The sequence below is a fragment of the Panthera uncia genome (assembly GCF_023721935.1).
Source record: "Panthera uncia isolate 11264 chromosome A3 unlocalized genomic scaffold, Puncia_PCG_1.0 HiC_scaffold_11, whole genome shotgun sequence".
In the NCBI taxonomy this organism is placed as follows: Eukaryota; Metazoa; Chordata; class Mammalia; order Carnivora; family Felidae; genus Panthera; species Panthera uncia.
In genome coordinates, this window is record NW_026057578.1 from 10,823,570 (window position 1) to 10,848,467 (window position 24,898).

General features: G+C 56.1%; 1 protein-coding gene across 2 annotated transcripts in view; it reads right to left on the bottom strand.

Moving 5' to 3' along the window:
- The window catches only part of BCAS4 (breast carcinoma amplified sequence 4), a 65,858-nt gene that overhangs the window by 9,890 nt on the left and 31,070 nt on the right, over positions 1-24,898 (bottom strand). Inside the window, exons 4-5 of one of the 2 annotated variants that reach the window (XM_049649882.1) lie at positions 21,911-22,045; positions 19,676-19,801 (exon numbers count right to left, since the gene is read on the bottom strand). In XM_049649882.1, coding sequence (XP_049505839.1) covers positions 19,709-19,801; positions 21,911-22,045 — 228 coding nt within the window. In that variant the 3' untranslated portion in view covers positions 19,676-19,708. The remainder of the gene's footprint in view (positions 1-19,675; positions 19,802-21,910; positions 22,046-24,898) is intronic. The other variant, XM_049649881.1, reaches the window with a different exon arrangement.

Consider the following 24,898-nt stretch of genomic DNA (forward strand, 5'->3'; position numbering starts at 1 on the left):
CAACACTGGGTTCAGGGCAGATCACTGTCTTCTAAAGCTAAGCTCACCCACCCCAGGGCCTTAGCTCGTCCTCTACCACCAGCCCACTTGTTTCCAGAAATCCCCACAGCCCCTTGGAAGTCCTGGCCCGCCTTGTATCTCCCTCTTGGGAAGCCCTAAATGCACATTCCTAATCCTGGTCTGCTTTCTGTTCAGGCCAGGGTCTGCAAACTTGTTCTGTGAAGGGCCAGACAGAAAATACTTTAGGCTTTGCAAGCCACATGGTCGCTATGGCAACCACTCAACTCCGCCCTTGTAGCACAACAGCAGCCACAGATAATATGTAAACTAACAGCATGGTTGTGTGCCAATAAAACTTTATTTACAAAAATGGAGACAGGCCAGATTTGGACCCCCAGTCATGGTTTGCCCCTGAATCAATAGATCAGGACAACAAACCCTTCCCTGTAGCTCCCATTCAATGGGCACTGAGTCACCACATGGGCTGTAGGACTCAGGGACAGGCCCACCTTGCCCACTGTCCCAGAACTCTGTGCTATTTGGTTGGCTGTTCTTGGGCCATCACTGCAGCTCCAGCCTGTCCTGCCCCACCCAGCATCCCCGCACCCCTACCCCCCACCCCACCAGAAGCAGCAGGCCACATGGCATCCCACTCAGGGGCTGGCTTCTGAGGAACACAGGGTCAGCTCCAGAGCCTGGTCGACCCCTGGGGGGCTGAGGCCCCAGGTTGACCTTGCACAGGAGCTCAGCTGCCCAGAGGCCCACACTCCTCCCCCCAGGTCACCAGGCCCTCCCAGCTTGAGGGCCTTGGGAGAGGTACCTCCCGCTGAGAAAACAATCATTACACCTACTGTGCCCAGGCTACACTCATTGTCTGTGACCCTCACAGCCTCTTTAAGTAGGGCTTTCTCCTTTTGAGCCTCACTTTCCTCTCCGTAAAGTGGGGATAATGCTATCAATTTCACGGAGTCCTGTTTGGAGCACAGCAGTGATGCTGGAGGTGCTGCAGCCACCTTGGGACCATGAGGATAAGAGACACGTGCTAAGGATGGCAGACCAGCATCCAGGAAAAGCCTGGGTCCCCAGTAGCCTCCCTGAGAAGCCCCATCAGCTCCACTGGCCACTCAGGACTTCTTGTCACATGAAGACCACTTGTCATGTGTTTTGTGTCACAAAACACAAACCCTATTTGGTTAAACCACTTTGGTCAGGCTTCTGAACGCAGCCTGACACAGGCTGCCTTATTCTCATCATCACCCCCTTTGACAGTGAGTCACTCAAGGCCAAGCAGATAGTTAAATGGGTGAGAACAAGACTCAACCCAAGTTGTTTAGGCAATGAAATACAGTGATCTCCAAAAAAAAAAAAAAAAAAAAAAAAAGGAAAACTACAAAAAAAAAAAAAAAAAAAAAAAAGTGAAAACTGCTAGACGTAAAGACAAACAGATAGAGGAGAGATACGAATCTCAAACCAATTCCAAATGACATCAAAGATTTCCCATTGGCTTCTACATGTACTGCCCCCCTCCGGGAGCTCGGGCTTAGCTGGCCCTCCCCTTGATGGGGCTGCACTCAGCCATTTGCTTTCAAAGAGCAGAATATGAAAAGGAGGAAAAGTAACTGCTCAGGAAAAACCTGGCAAACACCACTCAGTCCGGGGGTCAAGGTCAACACCATCAGCGATACATCTTGTGGACAGCATGTGCCCTGGATGTGACGCGAAGTCACCTCACTTCTGTGGTCTTCCTCCCCAAACCCGTAAGCCCAATCGAACCACAAGAAAAACATCACATCAGCCCTAACAGAGGGATATTGTGCAAAATACTTAACCCATATTCCTCAAAACCGTCAAGGTCATCAAAAACAAGGAAAGTCGGAGAAGGTGTCATAGACCAGAGGCAGCTGAGGAGGCAAGGTGACTAAATAGAGTACGGTTTGTGTCTTGGATGCCATCCTGGGACAGAAAAGGACACCAGAGAAAAACTAGCAGAATCTGAATAAACCGTGCAGCTTACTTATTAGCAAGCAATCCATTGACGTCGGTCCCCTGACTGTGACTGCACCACAGTAAAATAAGATATTAACAATGAGGGAAACCGGGTGAGGGGTACATGGGAACTCTCTGTGTTATCACAGAAACCTGTCTCTAATTCTAAAATTATAGAACGTATTTGGGGGCTGGGGAGAAGCAACGGACAGAAGAAACAGCCCTATCTGCACAGACCAAGCCCCCGGCCTCTCCACAACCAGAGCGACCTGGTGTTGAGCACTTTCTGGACACCCAGCCCATGATGGGCCCTATGGATTCACAGCCTATCTGTTCTCGTAGCTGCTGACAGAGGCAGGTATCCCTAATTCCATTTTGCAGAAGAGGAAACTGAGGGCCAGAGAGGTACTTGCCCAAATATTCAGCTGGGAACTGGCAGAGAAGGATTTGAATCCAGGACCCCCCAGCCCCGGCACGGAGCCAGGACAACAGAAAGTCCCGGGACTGAGTGGGGCTGGGGGGTGAGCTCTGAGTGCAGGACTCAGGAGGTCCCTTTATCACCTGCTTCCCAAACTTAGCAACTTCAGGAACCGCCCCCACGTCCCCGGCTTCAACGTACTCGGAGATCGCAAACCGGTGGCCTTTGCTTAGCATCTGGCCCGCAGACACGGCCGGTTTGGCTCGTGCGAATTTTAAAACGAGTTAGCTGCCAACAGGGAAGAGCTGGGATGTTTCAAATAAATACTGAGTTCCTATTTCTCTTGAAGGGAGCGATCTGGCCACTCTGAGCGCGCATTCCTGTGGGGTGCCGTGAGCTGGCCCCTGCAGACAGGGCATGTGCTGTCCGGTTCGCCACCGCCCCCACCCGGCCTGACTCACTGGTCCGCAGGACCTGCCGAGCCCTGGGGGGCATCTGAGCCGGCAGAGGCTCCAAGCTCACGGCACATCACTGAGACACAGGGCTGTCGAGGACCTGGATGGAGAAGGTGTCGCTTCCAGTCCCTTGCTCTGGGCCCCACGGGCTGGGGACCGCCAGCGGCCGCTGCCCTTCCCACCGTCTCCCCGGGAGCTCGCGGAAGCCCTTGAGGCCGGCACTGCGACGGTGCCCGTCCTGTGGAGCAAAGAGCAGGCTTGGAGAGAAGGTAGGTCACACATCCAGGGTCACACAGACGGTGAAAGGCCAAGCTGGGAATCAGAGCGGGCTCCCCTGGGCTGTGGGCACTGCCCCCTGCCACAGCCAGCCCACAGGACCGTCCCCCTTGGTCCCAGCCTCCCTCCTGGGGCCTGGGGCCTTCTGTACGTCAGGCCACGCCTGGCTACTCTGCCTGCAATGTTCCGCGTTTGCTCCAGGGCCCCCAGTCTTCCAGAAGGCTCTGACAGCTGTGAGCAGAGCTCCACCCACTTCTCTGCAAGCAGCCCCTGCGTGTCCAATCCCGTCTGCAGCGCTGGACTGGCAGAGCCCTCCCACCCAGCTGGGCCACCAGCCCCAACCCCTGCCAGCCCAGTGACCCAGAGCGGCCGGTGGCAGGAGGGGGCTGCTGAGGCTCTGATGGCAGAGGAACAGGGCTGGAGGCTCCCGCGGCGCGCAGCCCCCGCCCAGAAGGACCCTCGCAGCAGGGACCAGCTGGTGAAATCTCGCTATAGGTGATGCTGACCCTGGGCAGCGGCTCTAGAAGGTTCGTGGCTCCCCCGTGGATTCTGCTTTTAGCTGGAGGAAAAGCGTTAACATGGAAACTAGCAGAGGAGGAGCCCCTAGACGTTCTGCCAAGATACCGGCTCCTAAATCCAAACTCACACACAGTCTGGGAGGGGAGACAGGACAGCCGGCGGGAGGAGTCGTGTCACGGCCTCCTCCAGAACTAGACCGAACGGGGCGGGAGGCGGGGGTGCCCAGCCCCTGAGCCAGAGTCTGATCTCTCTGTCCCCGGGGCCAGGGCTCCGCTGTTGCCTGCTTGGCCCCTCCTCCCTCCGGCCCCTCCACCCTCGGAGCCCCTCTTCGTGGAGCCCCGGCTCCCCCTCCACTTCATGGTTTGCATCAGAGTCGTCCTGTTTCGACACCGAGTCACTTGGCCTTCGCCGCTCATCATCACACAGCCACTGACAGAACTGTCCGATGACCATCTACTTACACGCGTGTTGTTAACTGAGCACCTGCTCCGCATGGGTGTCGGAAGGCCCTTGCACGGAGGAGGAAACCGAGGCTTTCAGCGGTCGCGAGACTCACTGTGGGGCCCACCCACTGCCCAGACTGGACGCCCACATCCCACAGGTCCTCAATCCCTTCTGCTAATTCCTCCCAAACCCCTCTCCCCATCACCACTGGTGTCCTGTCTGTGCCACCTCTCAGGGGCCGCTCTGGCCCTTAACCCATTCTCCGCACGGCAGCCTGAGGGATTGTCTTAGGAAACAAATCCGATCCGGGGAGCCTGGCTGGCTCAGTCGGTGAAGCATCTGACCCTCGATTTTGGCTCAGGTCATGATCTCACGGTTCCTGAGATCGAGACCTACGTCGGGCTCCGTGCTGCTGGGGATTCTCCCTCTCTCCCTGCCCCTCCCCAGCTTGTGCCCTCTCTCTCTCTCAAAATAAACAAATAAAAATTTAAAAATAAAGAATACATTAAAAAAAAAAAAAAAAAAGAAACTTGATCCTCCAGTAGGTACCTTGTGATGGTGAGAATAAAGTGAGACTCCTCACTGCTGTCTACAGGCCCTGCCACTAAGGTCACCAATGGGCCCAACCCAGACCCACAGGTGCATCCCACTTGGCCTCCACTGTGCTGTCTCTTGCTCCTTTGGTCTGGTTGTGTTCCCAAGTTTTTGAATGAAATGCCTCTTCTCTTTAAAAGATGGATTTCAAGCTTCTTGTTTAAAAAAATGGAAAGCTAGGGGCTCCTGGGTGGCTCAGTCAGTTGAGCATCCGACTTCGACTCGGGTCGTGATCTCAAGGTTCGTGAGTTTGAGCCCCGCGTCGGGCTCTCTGCTGACCGCTCGGAGCCCGGAGCCGGCTTCAGATTCTGTGTCCCAATCTCTGCCCCTCCCCCACTCACATTCTGTGTCTCCCTCTCCTTCTGCCCCTCCCCTGCTCACAGGCATGCACGCTCTCTCAAAAATAAATGAACATTAAAAATGTTTAAATAAATAAATAAATATAATAAAGCACATCCGTGGCAGCATATGCAAAGCACTGAAGGAATAGCACAGATAAGAGCTACTAAATAATAATATCAACATCACCAGTCATAATAACAGCCACTGACCCTTATGTTATCTGAATTACTGCTCACGACAATCCTGTGCAGAGGCTGTAACTGTAAATCCCGCTACACAGATGTGGAAACTGAGACTCAGCAGGCTTACGACCTCACTCAAGGCGTGACACTTGTAGGGGACAGACAGGGCCCAGCTCGTGGGCGTGCCATCCACATAGACACACAGGCCCGCACTTGCTCTGATGCTCTATCGCTGGCCTGAAATTCTTAATAAGCTGTGACAACGGGGCCTGCAGATGTTGTAGGATCTCTGGGCTCCCAGGGTCGGTTGTCTCCATGCCTCAGAAAGGTCACTCATGGAAGATATTTGCAGAGGACATAACAGATAAAGGGTTAGTATCCAAAACCTCTAAAGAACTTATCAAACTCGACACCCAAAAAACAAATAATCCAGTGAAGAAATGGGCAAAAGACATGAATAGACATTTCTCCAAAGACATCCAGATGGCCAAGAGACACATGAAAAAATGCTCCACATCACTCATCATCAGGGAAATACAGATCAAAACCACAATGAGATACCACCTGACACCTGTCAGAAAGGCTCACATGAACAATTCAGGCAACAACAGATGTTGGCGAGCATGCAGAGAAAGAGGATGTCTTTTGCACTGTTGGTGGGAATGCAAACTGGTGCAGCCGCTCTGGAAAACAGTCTGGAGGTTCCTCAAAAAATTGAAAATGGAACTACCTACGACTCAGCAATTGCACTACTAGGCATTTATCTACGGGATACAGGTGTGCTGTTTCGAAGGGACACATGCACCCCCATGTTTAAAACAGCACCATTCACAATAGCCAAAGTATGGAAAGAGCCCCAATGTCCATCGATGGGTGAATGGATAAAGAAGATGTGGTATATATATACCATGGAGTATTACTCGGCAATCAAAAAGAATGAAATCTTGCCATTTGCAACTACGTGGATGGAACTGGAGGGTATTATGCTAAGTGAAATTAGTCACTCAGAGAAAGACAAATATATGACTTCGCTCATATGTGGCACTTAAGATACAAAATAGATGAAAATAAGGGAAGGGAAGCAAAAAGAAAAACAAGGAGGGGGACAAACATAAGAGACTCTTAAATACAGAGAACAAACGGAGGGTTGCTGGAGGGGGCTGCGAGTGGGGGGATGGGCTAAATGGGGAAGGGGAACTAAGAAGGCCGCTTGCTGGGATGAGCACTGGGTGTTATATGTAGGGGAGAAATCACTGGAATCTACTCCTGAAATCATTATTGCCCTAGATGTTAACTAACTTGGATATAAATAGATAAATAAATAAATGCTAAAAAAAAAAAAAGTCACTCGTGGATGGCTTCGTGGGCAGCATGAGGCCAGCACTCCTGGCTGAGAGGACATCGTGGGGCAAAGGGCACAGCAGGAGCAATGGTGGATTTGAGGGGGGACATCAGCGAATGGATTTGTCCGGAGCCAAGACTGACCCACTCCTGGCACAGAGCAAGGAAGGGAAGATCCTTCCCCGGCCCAGAGGGTCAAAGCAGCTTCCTGTTCCCAGGGGTCTGCTCAGCTTAGCAACCTCCTTGTCAAACAGGTTCTCCACCGACCCACAGGAGGCACGGTTGTGTCCGGATTCCAGCCACTGGCGGGTGGTCCGCCTCCAGATGAGTGTCCGTGGCCTGAACCAACAGCTGGCTAAGGTTCCCCAGCTGGCTACTGTCATGTGGGAGCTATACATTTCTCACTCTGATGCCGGTTAGCAGTAGAACCCCGGGAGGTTCCATTGCCTGGCCTTGAAGGTGGCTGGCTCCACAAAAGAATGTTGAAAATAGCACCGGTTATAGCTCTGGGGAGCAGAAAGCAAACACAGCCTCAATTGACCATTTTGTCAGGGTCCCCAGTGTGGGCAGCTGTTCTCCATCAGATACACAAGCCGTTCGGAGGTGTCCAGAACCAGCAGGTGCTAAGAAGCCGCCTACATGCCTGCCCCCCACCCCTGACCGGGCTGGAGAAAGACTCCCCAGGGCTGAGCGGTCGCCTCCCGACAGCTGAAGGAATCTGCTTCAGAGGCAAGGCCCAGACTGTCACCTGTGCCCATTCTCCCCCATCCCAGACATCCAGGCAGCCTTGGGAGTCTCCTCTCAATCCACCCTTTCCTCAGACGCAGGTGCTCTCAGAGCTCTGGTCTGGGCCCGCCAACCCCTCCAGCAGGTGGCCCGGGCTGCAGCCACCACACTGATGTCACCCTGTCACTCGCCCTGGGAAGCCCTTTTACGGGAGCTCGCCTCCCGCGCTGTCCTGGTCTGATTAAGACATTTTATCCACTGGGCCCCCTGAGGGTGGCAATGGATGATCTCCAAGGTCTGGAAAAATAATACTTGAGAGTGAGAAAAGGAAGAAAAGCTCGAGATGAAGACAGCAGGGATGGGACAGAGCAGGAGGTAACGAGAGACGGGGTCGGAGATGCAGACAAAGGGAAAGACACAAGAGGGACAGACACACACAAATGGGAGAGAAAGAGCAAGAGAAAATGTGGAAACAAGATGGGGGAGGGGACTGAGAAAAAGCAGAAATAGATGGAAAGGAGGAGGGGAACGTGTGGTGAATGGGGAGAGAGGGAGAACAGAGAGAATGAAGACGGACAGAGTGAGGGAGTAAGACAGAAAAGGAGAGGGAAGCACGGGGGCCGAGAGAAAAGGGAGGCATGTCCCGAAAGGCGGTGGCAGGGGTGGGGACACTTTGGGGACAAGGACCCGGAGGGGAGGGGATGGTGACAGGAGTGCACGAGCTGTTCCGTGCATTCAGGACCTCTCCAAACCCAAGCCAGGCTGCTGCACCAGATACACAAGAAACCCCCGCTCCGGGCCCCCACCTGCCAGCCCCATCCCTTTGTCAAAGAAATCATATTCTTCCCAAAGGACGGAGGCCATCTCGGGAGTCAGGTCACTCTTTGTTGAAGGGACTCTATCTCACCTTAGGGGCAGCGCTTTGCCCTTTTCCCATTTTATTCAGGACCCCTGGAAACCCTGGTCTAAACCCTCAACAGGGGCCCAGCCCTCTGGCTGCAAAGAGAGAAAGGGGAGGAAGGGGGAGATGGTGAACGAACCGCTTCTTCCACGCCCACCGCAGACACCCAGCCCCGAGGCAGCCTCACCCCAGCTGCAGGGACATCATCTGTCTCCAAGGGCTGGCCACATCCCTGCGCCCGGTACACTAAGATGCTTAATCGACTCGCGCTCGGTCATCGACCTAGATCCCCTCTGTCTCCTGGGGTGATCTCGTTCAGCTTCTGGCTCCATGCTGGACACCTCCAGCCCCGAACCCCACACTAGCATCTCCAACTAGGCCTCTGCCCTGCAAACACATCCAGACAAACTCTTGAGTCACGCAGCGACTTGGATGTATCTACAGAGAATAATGCTGAGCGAGAAGAGCCAATCCTGAAAGGTTACATGGTGTAGGGTTCCATTTCTAGAACATTTTTGAAATAGCAACATTTTAGAAACGGAGGGCAGAGTGGTAGCTGCTGGGGATTGAGCAGGGGTGAGATCCCGGCAAGATTGGAACTGTTCAGTGTGGACCCTAGTGGTGGAGACAGGAGGCTAACTAATATAAACGCGTAGAATTTATACAACTGTCTAGAACCTAAAACACCTGCAAATGAGGACAAGCAAAATGGGAGCCCTAAGACCAGCTGATTGCATCAATGTCAGTACTTGGTCATGATATTATTATACTAAAGTTTTGCAAAATGTTTCCACTGGGGGAAAAGGGGCTAAGCTTCCAAGAGATTTCTCTGTATTCATTCATTCATTCATTCTTCCTTCCTTCCTCCCTCCCTCCCTTCCTTTTTACACTTGATCTTAGCCAAAAGGCTGAGAAGCGATGCCCTTCCTTCCTTTCTAATGCTTATTTATTTTTGAGAGAGAGGAAGGGGCAGAGAGAGAAGGAAACACAGAATCTGAAGCAGGCTCCAGGCTCTGAGCTGTCAGCACAGAGCCCGATGCAGGGCTCGAACCCATGAACTGCGAGATCACGACCTGAGCCAAAGTTGGACACTTAACCAACTGCATCACTCAGGCACCCCCCCCCCATTATTGCTTAACTGCGTGTAAATCTACAATTTTTGCAAAAAATTTCAATTAAATACCCTGCCCCGTGCACACACGAGGAATAGACCTTGTTTCCCCAGCTCCACCCTGACCCGCCCTGGTCCAGGCCAACAGCATCTCTCCCTGGACCATCGCAGGCCAGATCCCGCCTCAAACCCTCCAGAGCTGAGTCCCAGCGCTGGCCCCACACATGCTCCATCCACCCCCTTCACCTCCGACTTCCAACAGGCTGCCCACTCAGGTCTCACTGCTCCCACAGCCGCCCAGGACCCCTGCGCACGCCCTTTCTACCTCCTTCAGTGAACCAGCCACCTCCCTGACCACATCCTACCCTCAGACACCCATCTCCCTGTGCTTCTTCACTTTTCCATCTCCCCCGGGGCACACTAGACTGTCACCTGCCAGGTGGCAGGAATATTTTCTGTTCTCCATGGGTTCCAAGGATACAAAATAGCGAACAGCTCATCCAGGTCGGTGGGTAAGTATCGGTGGGTAAGTATTTGCTGGATGAACGAACAAATACGTGAATGTATGGATGACCAAAAGAACGGAGGGGAGGCCCATAGAGATTTGGCATCAAAGGAGTTAAGCCCGGCCCAGGGACTGGGGTCCTGGTGCAGCCAAGGAGGACTTACAGGGAATGTGGGGGAGGAAGAGGCCAGGGTGGACCTCAGCACAGAGGGGGGATGGGCGGGGCTGTCTTCAGGAGGAAGAGCCCAAGGTATGAGGGAAAGAAGCCCGGGAGAATACCTCGCAGGCTGACCATGCTGGCCACCCCCCAACATGCTTTCGAGAAAACAAACAGTTTGGGTGGAGGCCGAGTTCACTTTCTGGGGCCTCCGGGGGACCTATGGGCCAAGCCTAAAGGGTTTCCTACCATCTAAGGGGCCCATTTCCTCCAAAGTGGCTCATGCTGCCTGGGGAGTGAGGGTGTGAGTGGAGGTGGGGGGGGGGGTCACAAAGGGCTTTGGATCTGCACTGTGACATGCCCTCCGAAGCCCCACGTGGAGGTGCCAGCACTGAAAGCAGGTCCCTCCATCTAGCACAGGAAGCTGCCCATTCCTACATCTCTCAGACAGCAGTGGTCCCCCCTCCCTAGCTGTGTGATCTTAGCCAAGTTACTTAACCTCTCTGTGCCTCAGTTTTCTCACCTGGTGAACAGGACTAACAACAGTTTCTTACTTCAGGGGGTGTTATGCCCATAGAACTGCAAAGTGCTTAGAAAATACCAAGTGCTCACTGAATGCCGGCTAATTTCATTATTATTATGGCCCCCTGAATTCATATTCTTTTTAAACACCGTCAGTAGCTTACAAAGAGCCCAAGCGTACAATTTCGTAACTTTGCACTTTTAGCATTAAATGCATTTCAGTTTCAAAACACGAACGTTTAAACTAAATCACAGTTGTGGGAGCCAATTCTGGGCACTGCTTGATTTTTAATAACAAGGAGCCTCAAAAATTGTAAGTGCCGGGACATCCTCCAGCCACTATAAGGCATGGCTCCTATATCGACCGAGGCAGCTGGCTCAGAGAATACTCAGTGGACGCCCGCCGGCCAGTGACAAGTTGCAGGAGGCCACACCAGGCACAAATGCTCTGGCAGCCAGCCCCAGCAGCAGCCCCCGGCGTGGTCTCCCACTTCTCTCGAACCAGTGACTGATGCCATCCGAGCCGCTCCTTTCCCCCCACTCTCCCCCACACACACTCCTTGGGGTATCGCCCGAGGCCTCTGGAGCCTGGTCCACACCAGCTAAGAAGCTTCCAGACACAGGACGAGAAGAGCTGGTGCCAGGGCCACAGCACCAAGATCCCCAACCCAGGTCCCGGCGGGCACCTCCCCTCCGGTGCTCAACGATGTTTGGCCTGGAACGAGCTCCCTCCCTGCTCCGGCTCCTCATCGCGTTCGAACGCCGGAATTACCCCTCTGCCTGAGGCTCCAGGTTAATTATTAGGACTCTCCAAGTAACGGGAACTTTGGCCTTGACTTTAGGTCTGGCCGCATCACTAGGTGCAATGGCATCAGCCGGAACAGGCACCTGGATGAATTTACTGCTTAATGGGACGTGCTTTATTCTCCCTGGAAGAAAGCGGGCCGTGAACAGAGCCAAGTTCAAGAGCCTCCCGGGCTCCTTAGGCATCAAAGGGGTCACGCTTCCTCCAGAAGCCCCAACCCCAGCTGCGGGCGTCACACAGGTGCCTGTGCTAACGAAGGGCTGCCCTGCACGCGTCACGTCCCTCAGAACCTGCCCGCCCTCTGCCAGCCGGGCCTCGCCCACGGCCACGCCACTCCCCTGACCTCTCTTTCCTTTCCGGTCACGTGCCGGAGCCGGAGGCACGCAGCCCTCCTCAGATCCACCTGCTAAGAGCACCTGCCTGGGAGCTCTGCTTTCTGGGGAGACTGTGGGGCTCAGTTCACAGCTGTTATTACCGACGGCTCCCCCCCGCACCACGCGCCACTGCAGGACTCCCCCTGGGTGTGCTTATGTCCCCAAGAACGGCAGGGGACGTCCGCGGTGCAGCCCAGCCAGCGGACGCAGAAGCAGATTCAGACCTCGTGGTCCCTCCGCTCCGCACCTCTCTCCATCTGAGGAGGGTGGGGTCCTGGGGAGACCCCTGGGTGGGGGAAGAGGTGACAGGGCATGGGGGCAGGGGGCATGGTGAGGCGTTGTGCCTTGTGTGCGAGCCAAGGAGAGACGCAGGAGACAGAGGCACAGAGACGCATGGAGAGAGGCAAGCAGAGAGATGAACAATTCGGAGAGGGGGGTCCAGATGGACACAGAGCCTGACGGGCTGACATCTCCACGTGGCAGCCAGTACGGCCCCCAGTGTGTTGAAAGGGGTGGGGACTCAGAGGGGGGACCCCAGATGCCCCCGGTGCCTGTGTCCCCCGATGGCCCAGCCTCACCTGGGACGTGTCCTCGGGCAAGACCTGTGCCCGGGAGTCCTGCTCCGAGCCGCCACCTCGGCCAGGCCGGGGGTGGTCCTGGCACGAGCAGGGGGAGGCTGGCCCAGGTGGGACAGGGGCCCCGGGGCAGAGCGAGCTGCCCCATTCAACTCCCGCTGGTGGGACGGGCAGCGGCTCCGCACAAGCTCGTGGGGGTGCGGGCGGAACCCTCGGCCGCTCCAAGGGAAGTTTCTACAAAACGGATCCCCACAGCCCACGCTCAGAGCAGCTGCTGAGTGCCGCACACGAATCCCGATCTCCGGGGGCAGCAGGCCGCCCCGAACGCGCTCCAGACAGCTGCGGCCCCCCGGGCTGCTCTCTTCCCTGACCACGGGCAAGCGACCTCACCTCTCCCCGCCCCAGCGGCCCTTCTCCAACACGGGCCAGTGATGGCAGCCCGCCTGCCCACGGCAAGCAGGAACTGAGGAAACGAGTACCGAGTTCAGTCCAGGGCACCCAGCACGGGTCCCGCCGTGCAGAAAGTCCTCAGGAAACCCGGCTCCTCCTCCAGTGATAGAAGTCAGTGCTCACGTCACAGTCGGTGCCTGACACGAGTTTGCCAAGGGCGGAGGGAATCCCGCACGCTGATTCCACGGGGTTCGAGCACCGCTACCCCATTTCACAGGCGGGAAAGTTGAGACCCCGTTCCAAGGCCACGGGGCTAGTAAGCAACTCCATCAAGGCACAAACCCGGGGCTCTTGGGCTCTAGAACCCATGTTTTCATGTGTTTTTAAACGTTTGGGAATTGTCCGTATTTATAGGAGACACGCAAAGGCAAAGGCAATGATGTGTCCCACACACGATCATCGGTTCTGAGGACGGTCGTTCATCTGGGCCAGTGGTTCCTAACCCAGGGCAATTTTGCATCCAGGGACTTTTGTAATTTCTGGACTTTAATGATGGTCCTGACTGGAGGCATCTGGTGGGCAGAGACCAGGGACCAGATACCATCGTATGATGCACAGGACCGTCCGGCTGCAAAGAACGATCTGGCCCCACGTGTCAGTAGTGCTAAGGTTGTGAAACCCTGATCTGAACCCATGCTCTCAACTACCCCCTCCAAGAACCACGGGAGTTTGGCCTACACTCTGGGGGGGCGGGGGGATGGGAACTGGGAAGGCAGAATCTATGGAGGGTTACCTGGAGGGGGACAGTCCGACTCCTTCAGTAAACAGGCTCGGACCCCACCCCTGGCCAGGCTTGTGGAGGCCTGTGGGCCAATAGGTCCCCTGAGATTTCTTTGGAGTCTCAGATTTATTTCCAAAATCAATTGATTTCACATAAGTCTTTACTCCCAACCTCTCTTTTTAAAAAAAGACCAAGGTCAGGCCACTCTGAGCCTCTGTTCCTGGCTGGAGTTGAGGGTGCCTGCCTCCTCAGTTGGCCGTCTCTGCCCGGCCCCAGAGCCTCACTTGGGGCAACCTGATTCCAGTGTTTGGATTTTGACCCTTGGAGCACGAAGAACATGGGGTCGAATTCAAATGAACCAGCCCCTGGCTAAGTCGAGATGTTCTAGCTTTCTTAAGCCTCAGTTTCCTCATCTGTCAAGGGGAAACGGTAACAGTACGTATGAACAGGTGAGCCCAGCCAGGGCAGGTAAAGTGCTAGCTTTTGCTGGTCCAATGAAGAGCCCAGAGGGCTCGGGCTGCTACTAAGTCAAAGACAAGACAGTCCCCAGCCCTGAGAAACTCTCAGTCTTGGGGAAGAGAAACTCTCAGTCTCGGGGAAACAACACGAAAAAACACAGCACCCCAAGGTGCTGTGCCAACAGGAGAACAGACAATGGAAGTTCAGAGGAACGTTGCCTGGGGGCATTCAGGCAGCTTCCCAGAGGTGGTAACATTCAACATGGCCTTGAGCAATGAATAAACATTATCAGGCAGGGTACAGGAAGGGTATTCTAGGCAGGGGACCAGCATATGCAAAGGGCACAGCATCCACCAGCCGATGGATGGGGACGCTGCGGTCACAGGGATGCGGGGAGTGGATGCCAAAGTTGGTGGCTGTGTTGCTGGGGAGGGGGGACTGTGTCCCACCGACCACGGAGAAGTTGGAATGCTCCCACATAGGCTTCAGCAAACAGTCCCCCCGAAACAGAAGCCCCTTCTTGTTGAAAGGAACTTTCTTGGTCAACTTCAAAATCTCAACAAGAATGCAATGCTTAAAAAAAAAACAAAAAAAAACTGGTTCGCAAAGCAGCCTGCTCAGAGCCCTCTGTCCCTCCCCAGCACACAGGCCAGTGTGTAACTCACAGGGCCAGTTTGGTGTGTGGCGGGGGGTGGTGAGCAGGGGGGCTGGGGACCAAGCGCCACTCAGCCCTCCACTGTTGCGTTAATATTTGCCAACTGCTCATGTTGCGTTTCTACCGAAAGGGATGAAGGGCAGAAGGAGAAGAAGAAGCCAGTTCGGGGCCCCAGAGAAGGAGCCTTGGAATCTCCTCTGCCTCCTTTGTGTTGGTGCCTGGCTCGGCCTCCACCGCCAGATAAAGCCCCAGCCAAGCCTTGCCTCCTTCCGGGAGTCACCCCTCCAGGGGGATTGGGCAGAGGGAGGGGGAGGTGCCCCAGCCAGGCAGAGCCTCCCTCCCTCTACAGGCCTGGGTGGGGAGGGAGCTGGGGGGTGGTGCGTAGGGTGAGCGGGGAGGGGAGGAGACACCGAGCCTGGCACTGCTGACTCCTACAGGCCAGCCTGGGCAGGGCTGCTCCGCCCACAATCTCCATTACCTTCTTGAAAGTCCCAGAGGCGGCCCCAAGCTGCAGGGGAGCTGCAGGGGAGAGGGGCAGGCCAGGACACTCTTCCCGGGGCTCTCCGCTGCCTGGAGACGGCCTCCAGAGAAATCTGGGGAGGCCGTCAGGGGCCACGGAAGCCTTACGAGCACCCACTGATTCATATTTACTGAACACCTACTATGTGCTCCACCTGGGTTGGAAGACCAAACGCCCAGAGGCAGGTGCTGAGTGTGGGCAACTCCGGCCGACGACGGTGGTGTGGCAGGAACGCTTCCCAGGAGCCCAGACCTCTGCTTTCTCAAGAGAAAAAAAGTACAGATCCTTATGTGAAATTAGTTTTTTAAATGCTGGCAACTGCAGGGCGCCTGGGGGGCTCCGTCGGTTAAGCGTCTGACTCTTGGTTTCAGCTCAGGTCATGATTTCGAGGTTCATGAGTTCGAGCCCTATTCCGGGCTCCGTGCTGCCAGTGCAGATCCTGCTTCAGATTCTGTCTCCCTCTCTGTACCTCCCCCACTCGCTCTCTATCGCTCTCAAAAACATAAATAAATACACTTAAAAAAAAAAAAGGCTGGCAACTAATTCCAACTGAATACACACGCACACAGACACGCACACCCCAAGTGGGGCGAAGACCCTCCGTGGGTAGGGCACATTTGACCTAAGGACCTTCAGTGTGCAACCGTGACCATTGAGGCTGAGGTCTGCGCCCTTAGCAGGAGCACAGAGCAAGGGGAGAGACGCGCTGAACAAGGTCAAAGCTGGATTAGATCCTCGCTTTACCACTTACGCTCCTTGACCCTGGGCAAGTAAATAGACCCCTCTGAACCTCCGGTCCCTTCCCCACGAACCGGAATAACAACAGCCACCTCCAGGCTTGTTATGGGGAAGCGGTGACAAGGCACAGAAAGCCCTTCGTATACGCGCTCAATAGAACCGTGATCGTTGGAGGGAGAGCGGACACGCCACTACGAAAAGGCTGAAGGGTCCCTGCAGGGGCTGGTGCAAAGAGGCAAAGAGGATGCCTCCTCGCTCTTCCCTGCTGCCAGAAGCCCCTGGAGAGGTGACGTCTGTGGGGTACAGGCCATCAGCCTAAAACCCAGAGCTGGGAGCATGCAGGGCACAACTCACAGCTGCGGCACGTTTCCCCCCAGTGCTCAACACTTACAAGAATGACTTACTGACTTTTTGACGTCAGAAGGTTCACGTAAGACTCTCGACGGCCACCTTTCTCTGAAATAGGAACATCTGGCCACGGTCGGCCACCACTTTGTTCCCGTGCAGGGAGCTGCGGACGTTCTCTCCTGCTTTAGAGGAGGCCCGGGCTCTGCCATGTGCCTCCCTTCCCACCCTTCCTTACTGGCCCACACCCGGCAGACACGCTCCTTTACACTACTGGCTTGCCCGGTGGGCATCTGTCGGGTGAAGAGGTGGGCCGGGCAGGCTAGGCCGGGCCAGGCCGCAATCTAACCGGGCAGCCCGGCTCTGTGTGGGCGTCAGGCCCCAAGCGGTCCTGCCATTAGCCCAAGAGATTTCCTTGGAAAGCATCGCACTCTTATCCATCGGAAACTTAATCAGAATGACGCCTCGTGAGCAAGATGTCTCGGCTTGGCAGAAAACCAAACAAACAAATGAGTGAGGTGGTTCTGTGCCTCCGGGCACAGGCGCAGAAGAGCGAGGCCCGGTGCAGTCAGCAGAACACCAGCGGTGGCCACTGGGCCCCGTGCGACCGGGCCTGGGCCAAGGGGACAACAGCGACACCCGACATGGTCTCCCTTGCCCTTCGGAGGCCCGAGCCCCCCCTGGCTCCAGTTCCACCTCACGCTTCCATTTCCACACACGCCGAGAAAGATCTCCGGATGTGAAGGGCCCTGTGTGCCGACCTGGGCTGACAGCCACGTCCTCGGGCGGGGTCTCTGGAACCCAGACACTCATCCAGGAGGCCTGGGTCCCCCACCTGGAGCCTCTGTTCTCTCTTCTGATTGTGGGGGAGGCAAAGATCGGGGCGCTCAGGGCACCACACGTGACGTTTCTAGGCTGAGGACGCTCCCCCTACCAACCGAAGCCGAGAGCTTGGAGGGCACCCTTCGCCCCACTCAATTCTCACATCCAGGTCTCAACAAGACAGTGCTGACCCTGGATGCCAGCCCTCGCTCAGGGCAGAGGAGAGCCCTGGCAGTTCTCCGAGTGAAGCAGGCTTACCATGACACTCCCCTGCTGTGAAGCCTTCCATGGCTCCCCATTGCCCTCAGAATAATGTTAAACTCCTCTGTGTGGCCTGAGACCCTGTCTAATCTGGCCCTGACCTCATGTCCCCCAACTCCCCGCTTTGTCCATTCAGCCGACCCACACCGCACTTCTGACCGCTGCTCGGCACTGCGTGTGGCCCCTTCCGAGGCCTTTGGGCCCACGGTGCCTTCTGCCAGGAGCACCCTTTCTCCTGTCTTCAGACTGACTTACTCCCCATCCAGGCCCCAGCCTACATGGCCCTTCCTCAGAGGCCATCCTTGACTCCCTCAGAGCAAGCCGGGGTTCCCTTTCGAGGCAACTATATACTGAATTTTCTTAGGATTTGGTCACTGTGATCTCTTCCCCCTAGACACAAGCATGCTGGGGGAAGAGATCACAGTGTTCTCTAAAGGCAAGAGGGGACAGAGTTAAGAAAGTGGGCTCGTATCCTGATGCCCAGCTGTGTAACCTTGGGTAAGTTACTTACCCTCTCTGTGCCTTAGTTTGCTCGCCTGTACAATGGGGCTAAAAGCAGCACTCCGGCCTTGCGCGGCGTGGGGAGGTGGAGAATGGTGCACGCCGCTGCAGGGCCGGCTCTGTGTCACCATCCCCACGATACCTGCGCCCCCCTGGATGAGGAGGCGGTCTGTCCTGAATCGCTCCATTATTTATAGGCAGCGCTGGCTTTGCAGATCCGCCAATGCCCACAGAACCCTCCTTCGGACAGTCTTCCTCGTCCTTTCCATTCTCACTGCTTCGGTGGAGGCCCTCGTCCCTTTGCATCAAACCCAAACCAGTTTCCCAGCAAGCAGAGCTTTTGTGATCACGCCCGTGTCCGCGAACCAGCAGCTGAGCGGCCCGGGGCTTACAGCGACTCGCCCACGGACACGCGGCCAAAAGATGCCAGAGATGGGGCTTAGCTACAGGGGAAGAGAGGCGCGATGCTCGCTTCAAATCCACAAGGCAGAATCTTGGAACATTGTAAGAATCCACGTAAAGGTCTAATGGAAAACGTTCACGTAGCGCAGGATGAAGAGAAGGACCGTGGACCATAGAAACACGTGCATTAGCATTAAAATCGGAGCACGGACCGTGTACGTTTTTGTACCGGGGCACGGAAGGCCCGGGGCACCAGTCAGCCCTCCCCTCAGTCTGTGGACGGACTGCCTGCCCCCCCCACCCCCGGCAGCTTGGGTCAGAGGTAAAAGGCCTGGGGTTCAGGGGCTCGTGATGGAGGTGGTACCCGCAGGCTGGCACGCCCGGGCGCCCTCAGCCAGCCCCGGCCGAGCCAGCAACAAGTCACACGGGCAGGGGGCAGGTCTAGGCCCCTGGTGCTGGGCACAGGGGTGGGGGGACTGTTTCCTGGCCCTGCTCCCGGCGCGCTGGGAGACCCCAGCCCGGCTGCCCTGCACCCTCGTCGGGCCTCCCCCGACACACGCAAACCGAGGAAGGAGAGAGAGGGAGGAGGGCAGGACGGAGGGCAGGTGGGGCTGGCCAAGTTAATAAAAACAAGGACCGGTTTTCTCTCCGTGCCCCCCTGCCCTCCCCAGGAATCCCACTCCAGCTAATGGAATGGCAGGAAGGGTGGGAAACACACCCCCAAAGGCCCCTGCCCAGCTCCAGGCTGAAAGCAGAGGGCCCTCCCTCCTGGGCCCCGTGGGGGGGGCCGCCATCCCTCCTTGACTCCGGAAGGGTCATGGGGGGCAGTGATGGGTGCTGGGCTTTCAGGGGAGGGGTAGGAGGCTCACCCCACAGGGAAAGGACCCCTTGTCAGCATTTCCATGGGGCCAAGTGAGACCCAAATACCTCTGCCCCACTCTTCACGCCACGGGGCCCTCGGGGACCCTCGGGGGCCCTCAGAGTCGTGAGGCGGGCGGGTGAGGGCGGGAGATGGAATTGGGGGCTGGCGGGGGCGGCCTCACACTGGGGAGGAGGGAGGCCTCTTGTAGGCTCACTGAGGGAAGTGTGCACCTGAGACAGACACTGAGGGGAACGGGCTTAAGCCCAGCTGAGTGGCTTTGGGGGAACCCATCCTGACGCTCTAGGAGAACCCCCACCCCCCAGATGGAGGTTCCAGCGGCAGAGCGGGGCACAGAAAGGGCGCGGGGCCAAGTGGCGACCCAATGGGCCCAGGCCTCACAGATCTGAATCCCAGCTTCACCACCTTCCGGGTGAACAAGCAATTCGACTCTTTGGTGCCTCAGTTTCCTCATCTGTAAAATAGGGACGATGACCCGACCACCTCACAGGGCGGGATGTCTGGTGCCCGCCGAGTCAGGGCTCCAGCGTGAGTTGCAACGACCATTATTCTAGAAGGACTCCTCCAGCTCACACCCTGGGTGCAGGTGCACATACACACACGTGTGCACACCCTCGCCTGCACCACCTGCCCCAGACAAAGCCCTCCTGGGGCCAAGATTGATATGCTGGGTTGCTGAATGACTCACCACGGCTGGCTGGGATGCACTTCCTGGAACAGGTCACCACAGGCAGGCCTGGGGCCCCCCCCGAGTCTGGTAGAGATGAGAGGGTGCAGGTTCCGGCATGCCCAGCCACACCCAGGTGGGATCCTGCTGCGGGAGGGGGCAGGGGAAGCCCAGTTTCAGGGGCCTGCAGGCCTGAGCTCCAACCCCAGCACTGAACTCAGACGCTCGACTCACCATCTCTGAGACCTGGTCTCTGCCTCTAAATGGGGACGCTAGTGCCGACCACATGGGGACAACTGCAGAGCACAGAGAAAGACTGGAAAGTGCAAAGACCAAGGGCCCGACAGGTCCCACTGTTAGGATGCTTGCTGGGGGCCAGGGGCAGCCACGGTCCTCTGATCTTCCTCCCCCGATGTGCTTCTAAGCCCTCAGTGGGCAGAGCACTGGGTGCTCTGGAGGTTCCTGGGGGCGACTGGGGGTTCCTGTTTACCCGGGAACGGTCATCATATCTCAAGGGAGAGGAAAAAAAAAAAAAACAAAAACAAAAAACAAAAAACAAACAGCTCCTGACTTCATCATTGTTGGAAAGCAGAAAGATAGCATTTCTCTGGAGATGGGGCAACCCTGGAGGGCTTCTGAGAAGAGGTGGCATTAACTTAGCCTCTGAAGGATCAACAGGAGTTCCTAGACCATGAGACAGGTGAGGCCATTGTCTAGCTGTTACTGGCCTTGGGCAAGTCACTCACGTGGAAGCACATGCCTCGGGCAGGTGTAAAAGAAGACAGAGCAGTGGGGTCCTGGCAGGGACTAGACAGCGAAGCCCAGCCACGCATCCCAAGGCACACTGTTCAAATAACACTGCCTGGCCAAATAGAACGAGTTCACCTGCTCCATTCTGTCCGTGGGCGATAAGACCGCAACCCCTGAAATCTACCAAGTCTCCATCCCCCTTCCTATCAAATCGGAATAACGCTGATGCCCAGGGCACACGACGTTTGGGAAAGGTAAATGAATCAGCGTGTACGAAATGCCCAGTGCAGCGCCTGGCACGCAGTAAACACAGTGGAAATACGCAGGCAGGCAGCAGACAGAGGCGTGGGAGGGAGGGGGGATTCCCGGGCAGACCCAAGGAACAGTGAGAAACCCCTGGGGGGGCAGGACAGGGTGGCTGGCTGAGCTGTGAAGGCCGAGGCCTCAGAGAGGGGCCAACCAGGGTCCACCCCAGCCTCGTCACACCAGGTCGTGTGGCCTTGGGCGAGTCCCTTCACCCCACTGAGCCTCATCCTTCCCATCTGTAGAATGGGGGTGGTATAAAGGTCCCTCCTCCAAAGCCTGGCATGGGAATGAGATGCCACATAACCCAGCACACAAAGCACTTCGAACAGACCTGGCAGAAACCGTCGCTGCAATTATCGAACACGGGGCGTTCTCAAACTAGAGGTGGGGTTTCTCAAACTAGAGAATCTCCTGCCGTGGTGGGGGGGGGAAGCGGGGCTGTCCTGCACCCTGTAGGGTGTTCAGCGGCATCCCTGGTGCCTAATCACCAGATGCCAACAGCACCCTTCACATCTAGTCACAACCAAAATGTCTCCGGACGTTGTCCCGTGTCCCCTGGACCGGGTGACCAGCAGATAAGTTGAGAAGACGGCTGTGTTTTAAACATTGAAGGTCTCCACTGCAGGATCAGTCTGGCCTCAGTTTTTCCATCAGCAAAAGGGATACAATGATCCCTCCTTTGGGGTCGTAGGGAGGATTCCGGGAAAGCAGAGATGTGGAGAGGAGAGGCCTCTGTAAGTCACAAAGGGCCACATGCAGGCTGGCCCTCCGTCCCCAGACCTCCACCGTCCCCGGCCCCTCTGGTCGACTTGAGGCCGACTCGTGCCTCCAGAAGGACCCACCCTGAATTCTGAATGTCACCCTGAGCACGTCCTTATGTGTGCAAGGACAGGACAGGAGGGAAGGGGCTGTCCCTGCTCACTTCGGTAACCCCAGATGGACCACAGTGCTCAGCAAACAGCAGGCGCTCAATAAATAAATGGTGGGTGAATAAGCAAGTGGCCACAGCACTGAAGCTCCAAGCTCAGAGCGAGAAGAGGCGCCCCAGGGAGGGACGGAGACACTCCAGCCACCTGGGCCTGCCAGCCAGACACCGTTTCCTGTCTGTGTGAGTGAGACATGCCCTTTGAACTCCCACTTCCTGAGCCCCTCTCCCCTCTCTGGGGTCTGGGAGGAGGCGGGAGGCGGGGAGATACTCACATTCCTGAAGGAGGGCAGCCCCGAGGAGCCCAGCCACCTCCGCAGAGCCTGCGAGAAGGCCCCGTGGTCCCGCTCGGCCTGAAGCACGTGGGCCTCCAGGAAGGAGACGTGGTGCCCAACCATCTTGACGAAGGCCTAGTGGAGAGAAGAGACAGACGGGGATGCCACACTGGCCACGGACTGGAGCACGGTTTGTGTAGACACCCGGCCCTCCATCACCGCTGCCCTGTGGGCTCCTGAGGATGCCAGGCAGGGCCTGCTCAGCGGGGGCACCTTCAGACACCCTGACGATAACAGTAACGGCCCCACGGGGGGCCTTGCGGGGCCTCTACTTGTGACCTCTCACCTTCTCCCCATAGGGACCCTGGTTTTAGCCTCTATTTTGCAGAGGAGGGAAACCGAGGTTCAGAGAGGTTAGGTCACCTAACCAAAGTCACACAGCCAGTGGGTGGAGGAGAAGGGACTCGGGTGCACATCCGTCAGACTGCAAAGCCTTCTTAATTAAAAACAGGGTTTAGATTAGAATTCAGTTCTGCTCCTTAAAAAACTTTTATTAAAGATATTTTTAATGTTTATTTTTGAGAGAGACAGAGCTTGAGCGGGGGAGGGGCAGAGAGAGAGGGAGACACAGAATCCAAAGCAGGCTCCAGGCCCCGAGCTGTCAGCATAGAGCTCAACGCGGGGCTCGAACCCACGAACCGTGAGATCATGACCTGAGCCAAAGTCGGACGCCCAACTGACTGAGCCACCCAGGCGCCCCTAAAAAAAAATTTTTTTAATGTTTATTTTTGACAGAGAGAGAGAGACAGAGACAGAGAGACACAGCATAGGGCGGGAGGGGCAGAGAGAGAGGGAGGCACAGAATCCCAAGTAGGCTCCAGGCTCCGAGCTGTCAGCACAGAGCCCGATGTGGGGCTGGAACTCATGAGCTGTGAGATCATAACCTGAGCCAAAGTTGGACACTTAACTGACTGGAACCGCCAGGTGCCCCTAAAAACAGGTTTTTTTAGAAATTGCCAAAATGGGGGCACCCGAGTGGCTCAGTCGGTTAAGTGTCCAACTTCAGCTCAGGTCAAGATCTCACAGCTTGTGAGTTTGAGCCCCACGTCGGGTTCTGTGCTGACAGCTCGGAGCCTGGAGCCTGCTTGGGATTCTGTGTCTCTCTCTCTCTCTGTCCCTCTCCAGCTCGTGCTCTCTCTCTCAAAAATAAATAAACATTAAAAAAAAAATTGCCAAAACACTCACTTTAATAGTTAGTGAACATCAGAGAGTCTCAAACTCAGAGGCTGCTTGCTAAGGGGCAGACAGGTGACAAGCAGGTAAAGAGGGCTGCGTGGAGACTGGGGTGACCCGGAATGCAGGGTCCAGGCCCACAGAGGCTGCTCTGCTCTAGGCCTTTGATGCAAAATACCCAGTTTCAAAAAAAAAAAAAAAAAAGAAAGAAAGAAAGAAAAAAAAAGAGAGAGAACCTGGGTCAGACTCTCTGGATTAGAATCCAGTTCTGCCCCTTACAAGCTGTATGCAACTTTCTACAAGCCTCAATTTCCTTATCTAGTAAATGATAATAACGATGATATTACTATATGGAATACGAATAATACCAACCTTGCTAAGCAGGTGAGTGCTTACTTAGCACATACTGAGCTCAATAAACGTCAGGTATCATTTTGAAAAGAAAAAAAAACTGCAGATTTTATGAAAAGCCTTGAGTTTTTACCCATGTTAGCAATAATTCCCAATTAAAAAAAAAAAAAATTCCGTGCAGGCGCAGACACGTCGAACCTGCTCATCTGCAGCCTGTGGTGTATCTTCACCTTTCCCTTCACCCAGCACACGGGTGTTCCCGCACTCACGTGTGTGCGTGTTCACGCGTGCGTGTATTTAAGCGTGTTCGTGTGCCTGTGCTCATGTGAGCTTGTGTGTTTATACGCACGTGTATTCGAGTGCGCGGGCATGTTCACGTGTCGCGAGCACAGAAGGCGAAGGCCACCAAAGGAAGCGACTCCAGAGCCACATCAGACGAGCCACACCTCTGTGGGCCTCCCTCGTTCCCGCTCCCGCAGTAGGCTAGCAGAGATCTTCTCTCGCCAGGAAGAGGAAGGAGACTAGGAGGGAGCCTCCCTCCACTGGAAGGAAGTTCATGGCCCCCACTGCCTACAGGGTGCCCACCATCCGGCCCTGCCCTCTCCTCCTCACACTGGTCTCCCCTCCTTCGGGTTCCCTGGAAATGCCAGGCCCCACTCACCACAGGACCCTTCCACCTGCTGTCTCCAGGCCAGGCCCTGCTCTCTGTTCTTGATGGGGTGAACGTCGCCCAGCTTTCAGGGCCTGGACTGACAGTCCCCTCCAGAGAGAGGCCTTCCCCGGCCGCCTAATCTAACGCAGCCCCCATCACCGTGGAGACTCCGGCTTTCCCTGTCTCCTTAGCCCTCCTCACCCTCCGAACTTCTTGTCCACTGCCTCCAGAACATAGGTTCCGAAGGAAAAGGTGCTGAGTCAGTGTTGTTCACAAGGCCAAGACCGGAACCTGGTGGGCTGCACGGGGTTCCCCTGGACGGCAGGTGCCTGAGAATCCACGCACGAATGGGCACATCCGTAGCAAAAAGACACCACATCATTGCTCCACTGTGGCCCCAGGGTTCTGGCAGCTGAAAGGCCGAATAAGCCACATCAGATGTGGGGGGGGGGGGGGGCAGAAGACAAGGGGCCACGGGGCCAGGAAGCTTCCCCTGACCAGGGCTCTGGCCCTTGGGCTCCGAGGCCTCCCTGGGTGGCACAGCTACTTGTAAAACACGGAAGACGGCCCCGCAGTCCCTGTCCGCCAGCCGATTCCAACTGTATGCACCCCCTGTTCCCTCCAGTCTGGGGGGGAGCTGAGGAATGCACGCTCGCAGGTCAGAAATGCCAGCCAAGGGCAGCCCGGGAGAGACCTGGTTCGGGGAGACCAGGAGAGATGCAGCCACCAGAGCGGATGGGGCTGGGGGACAG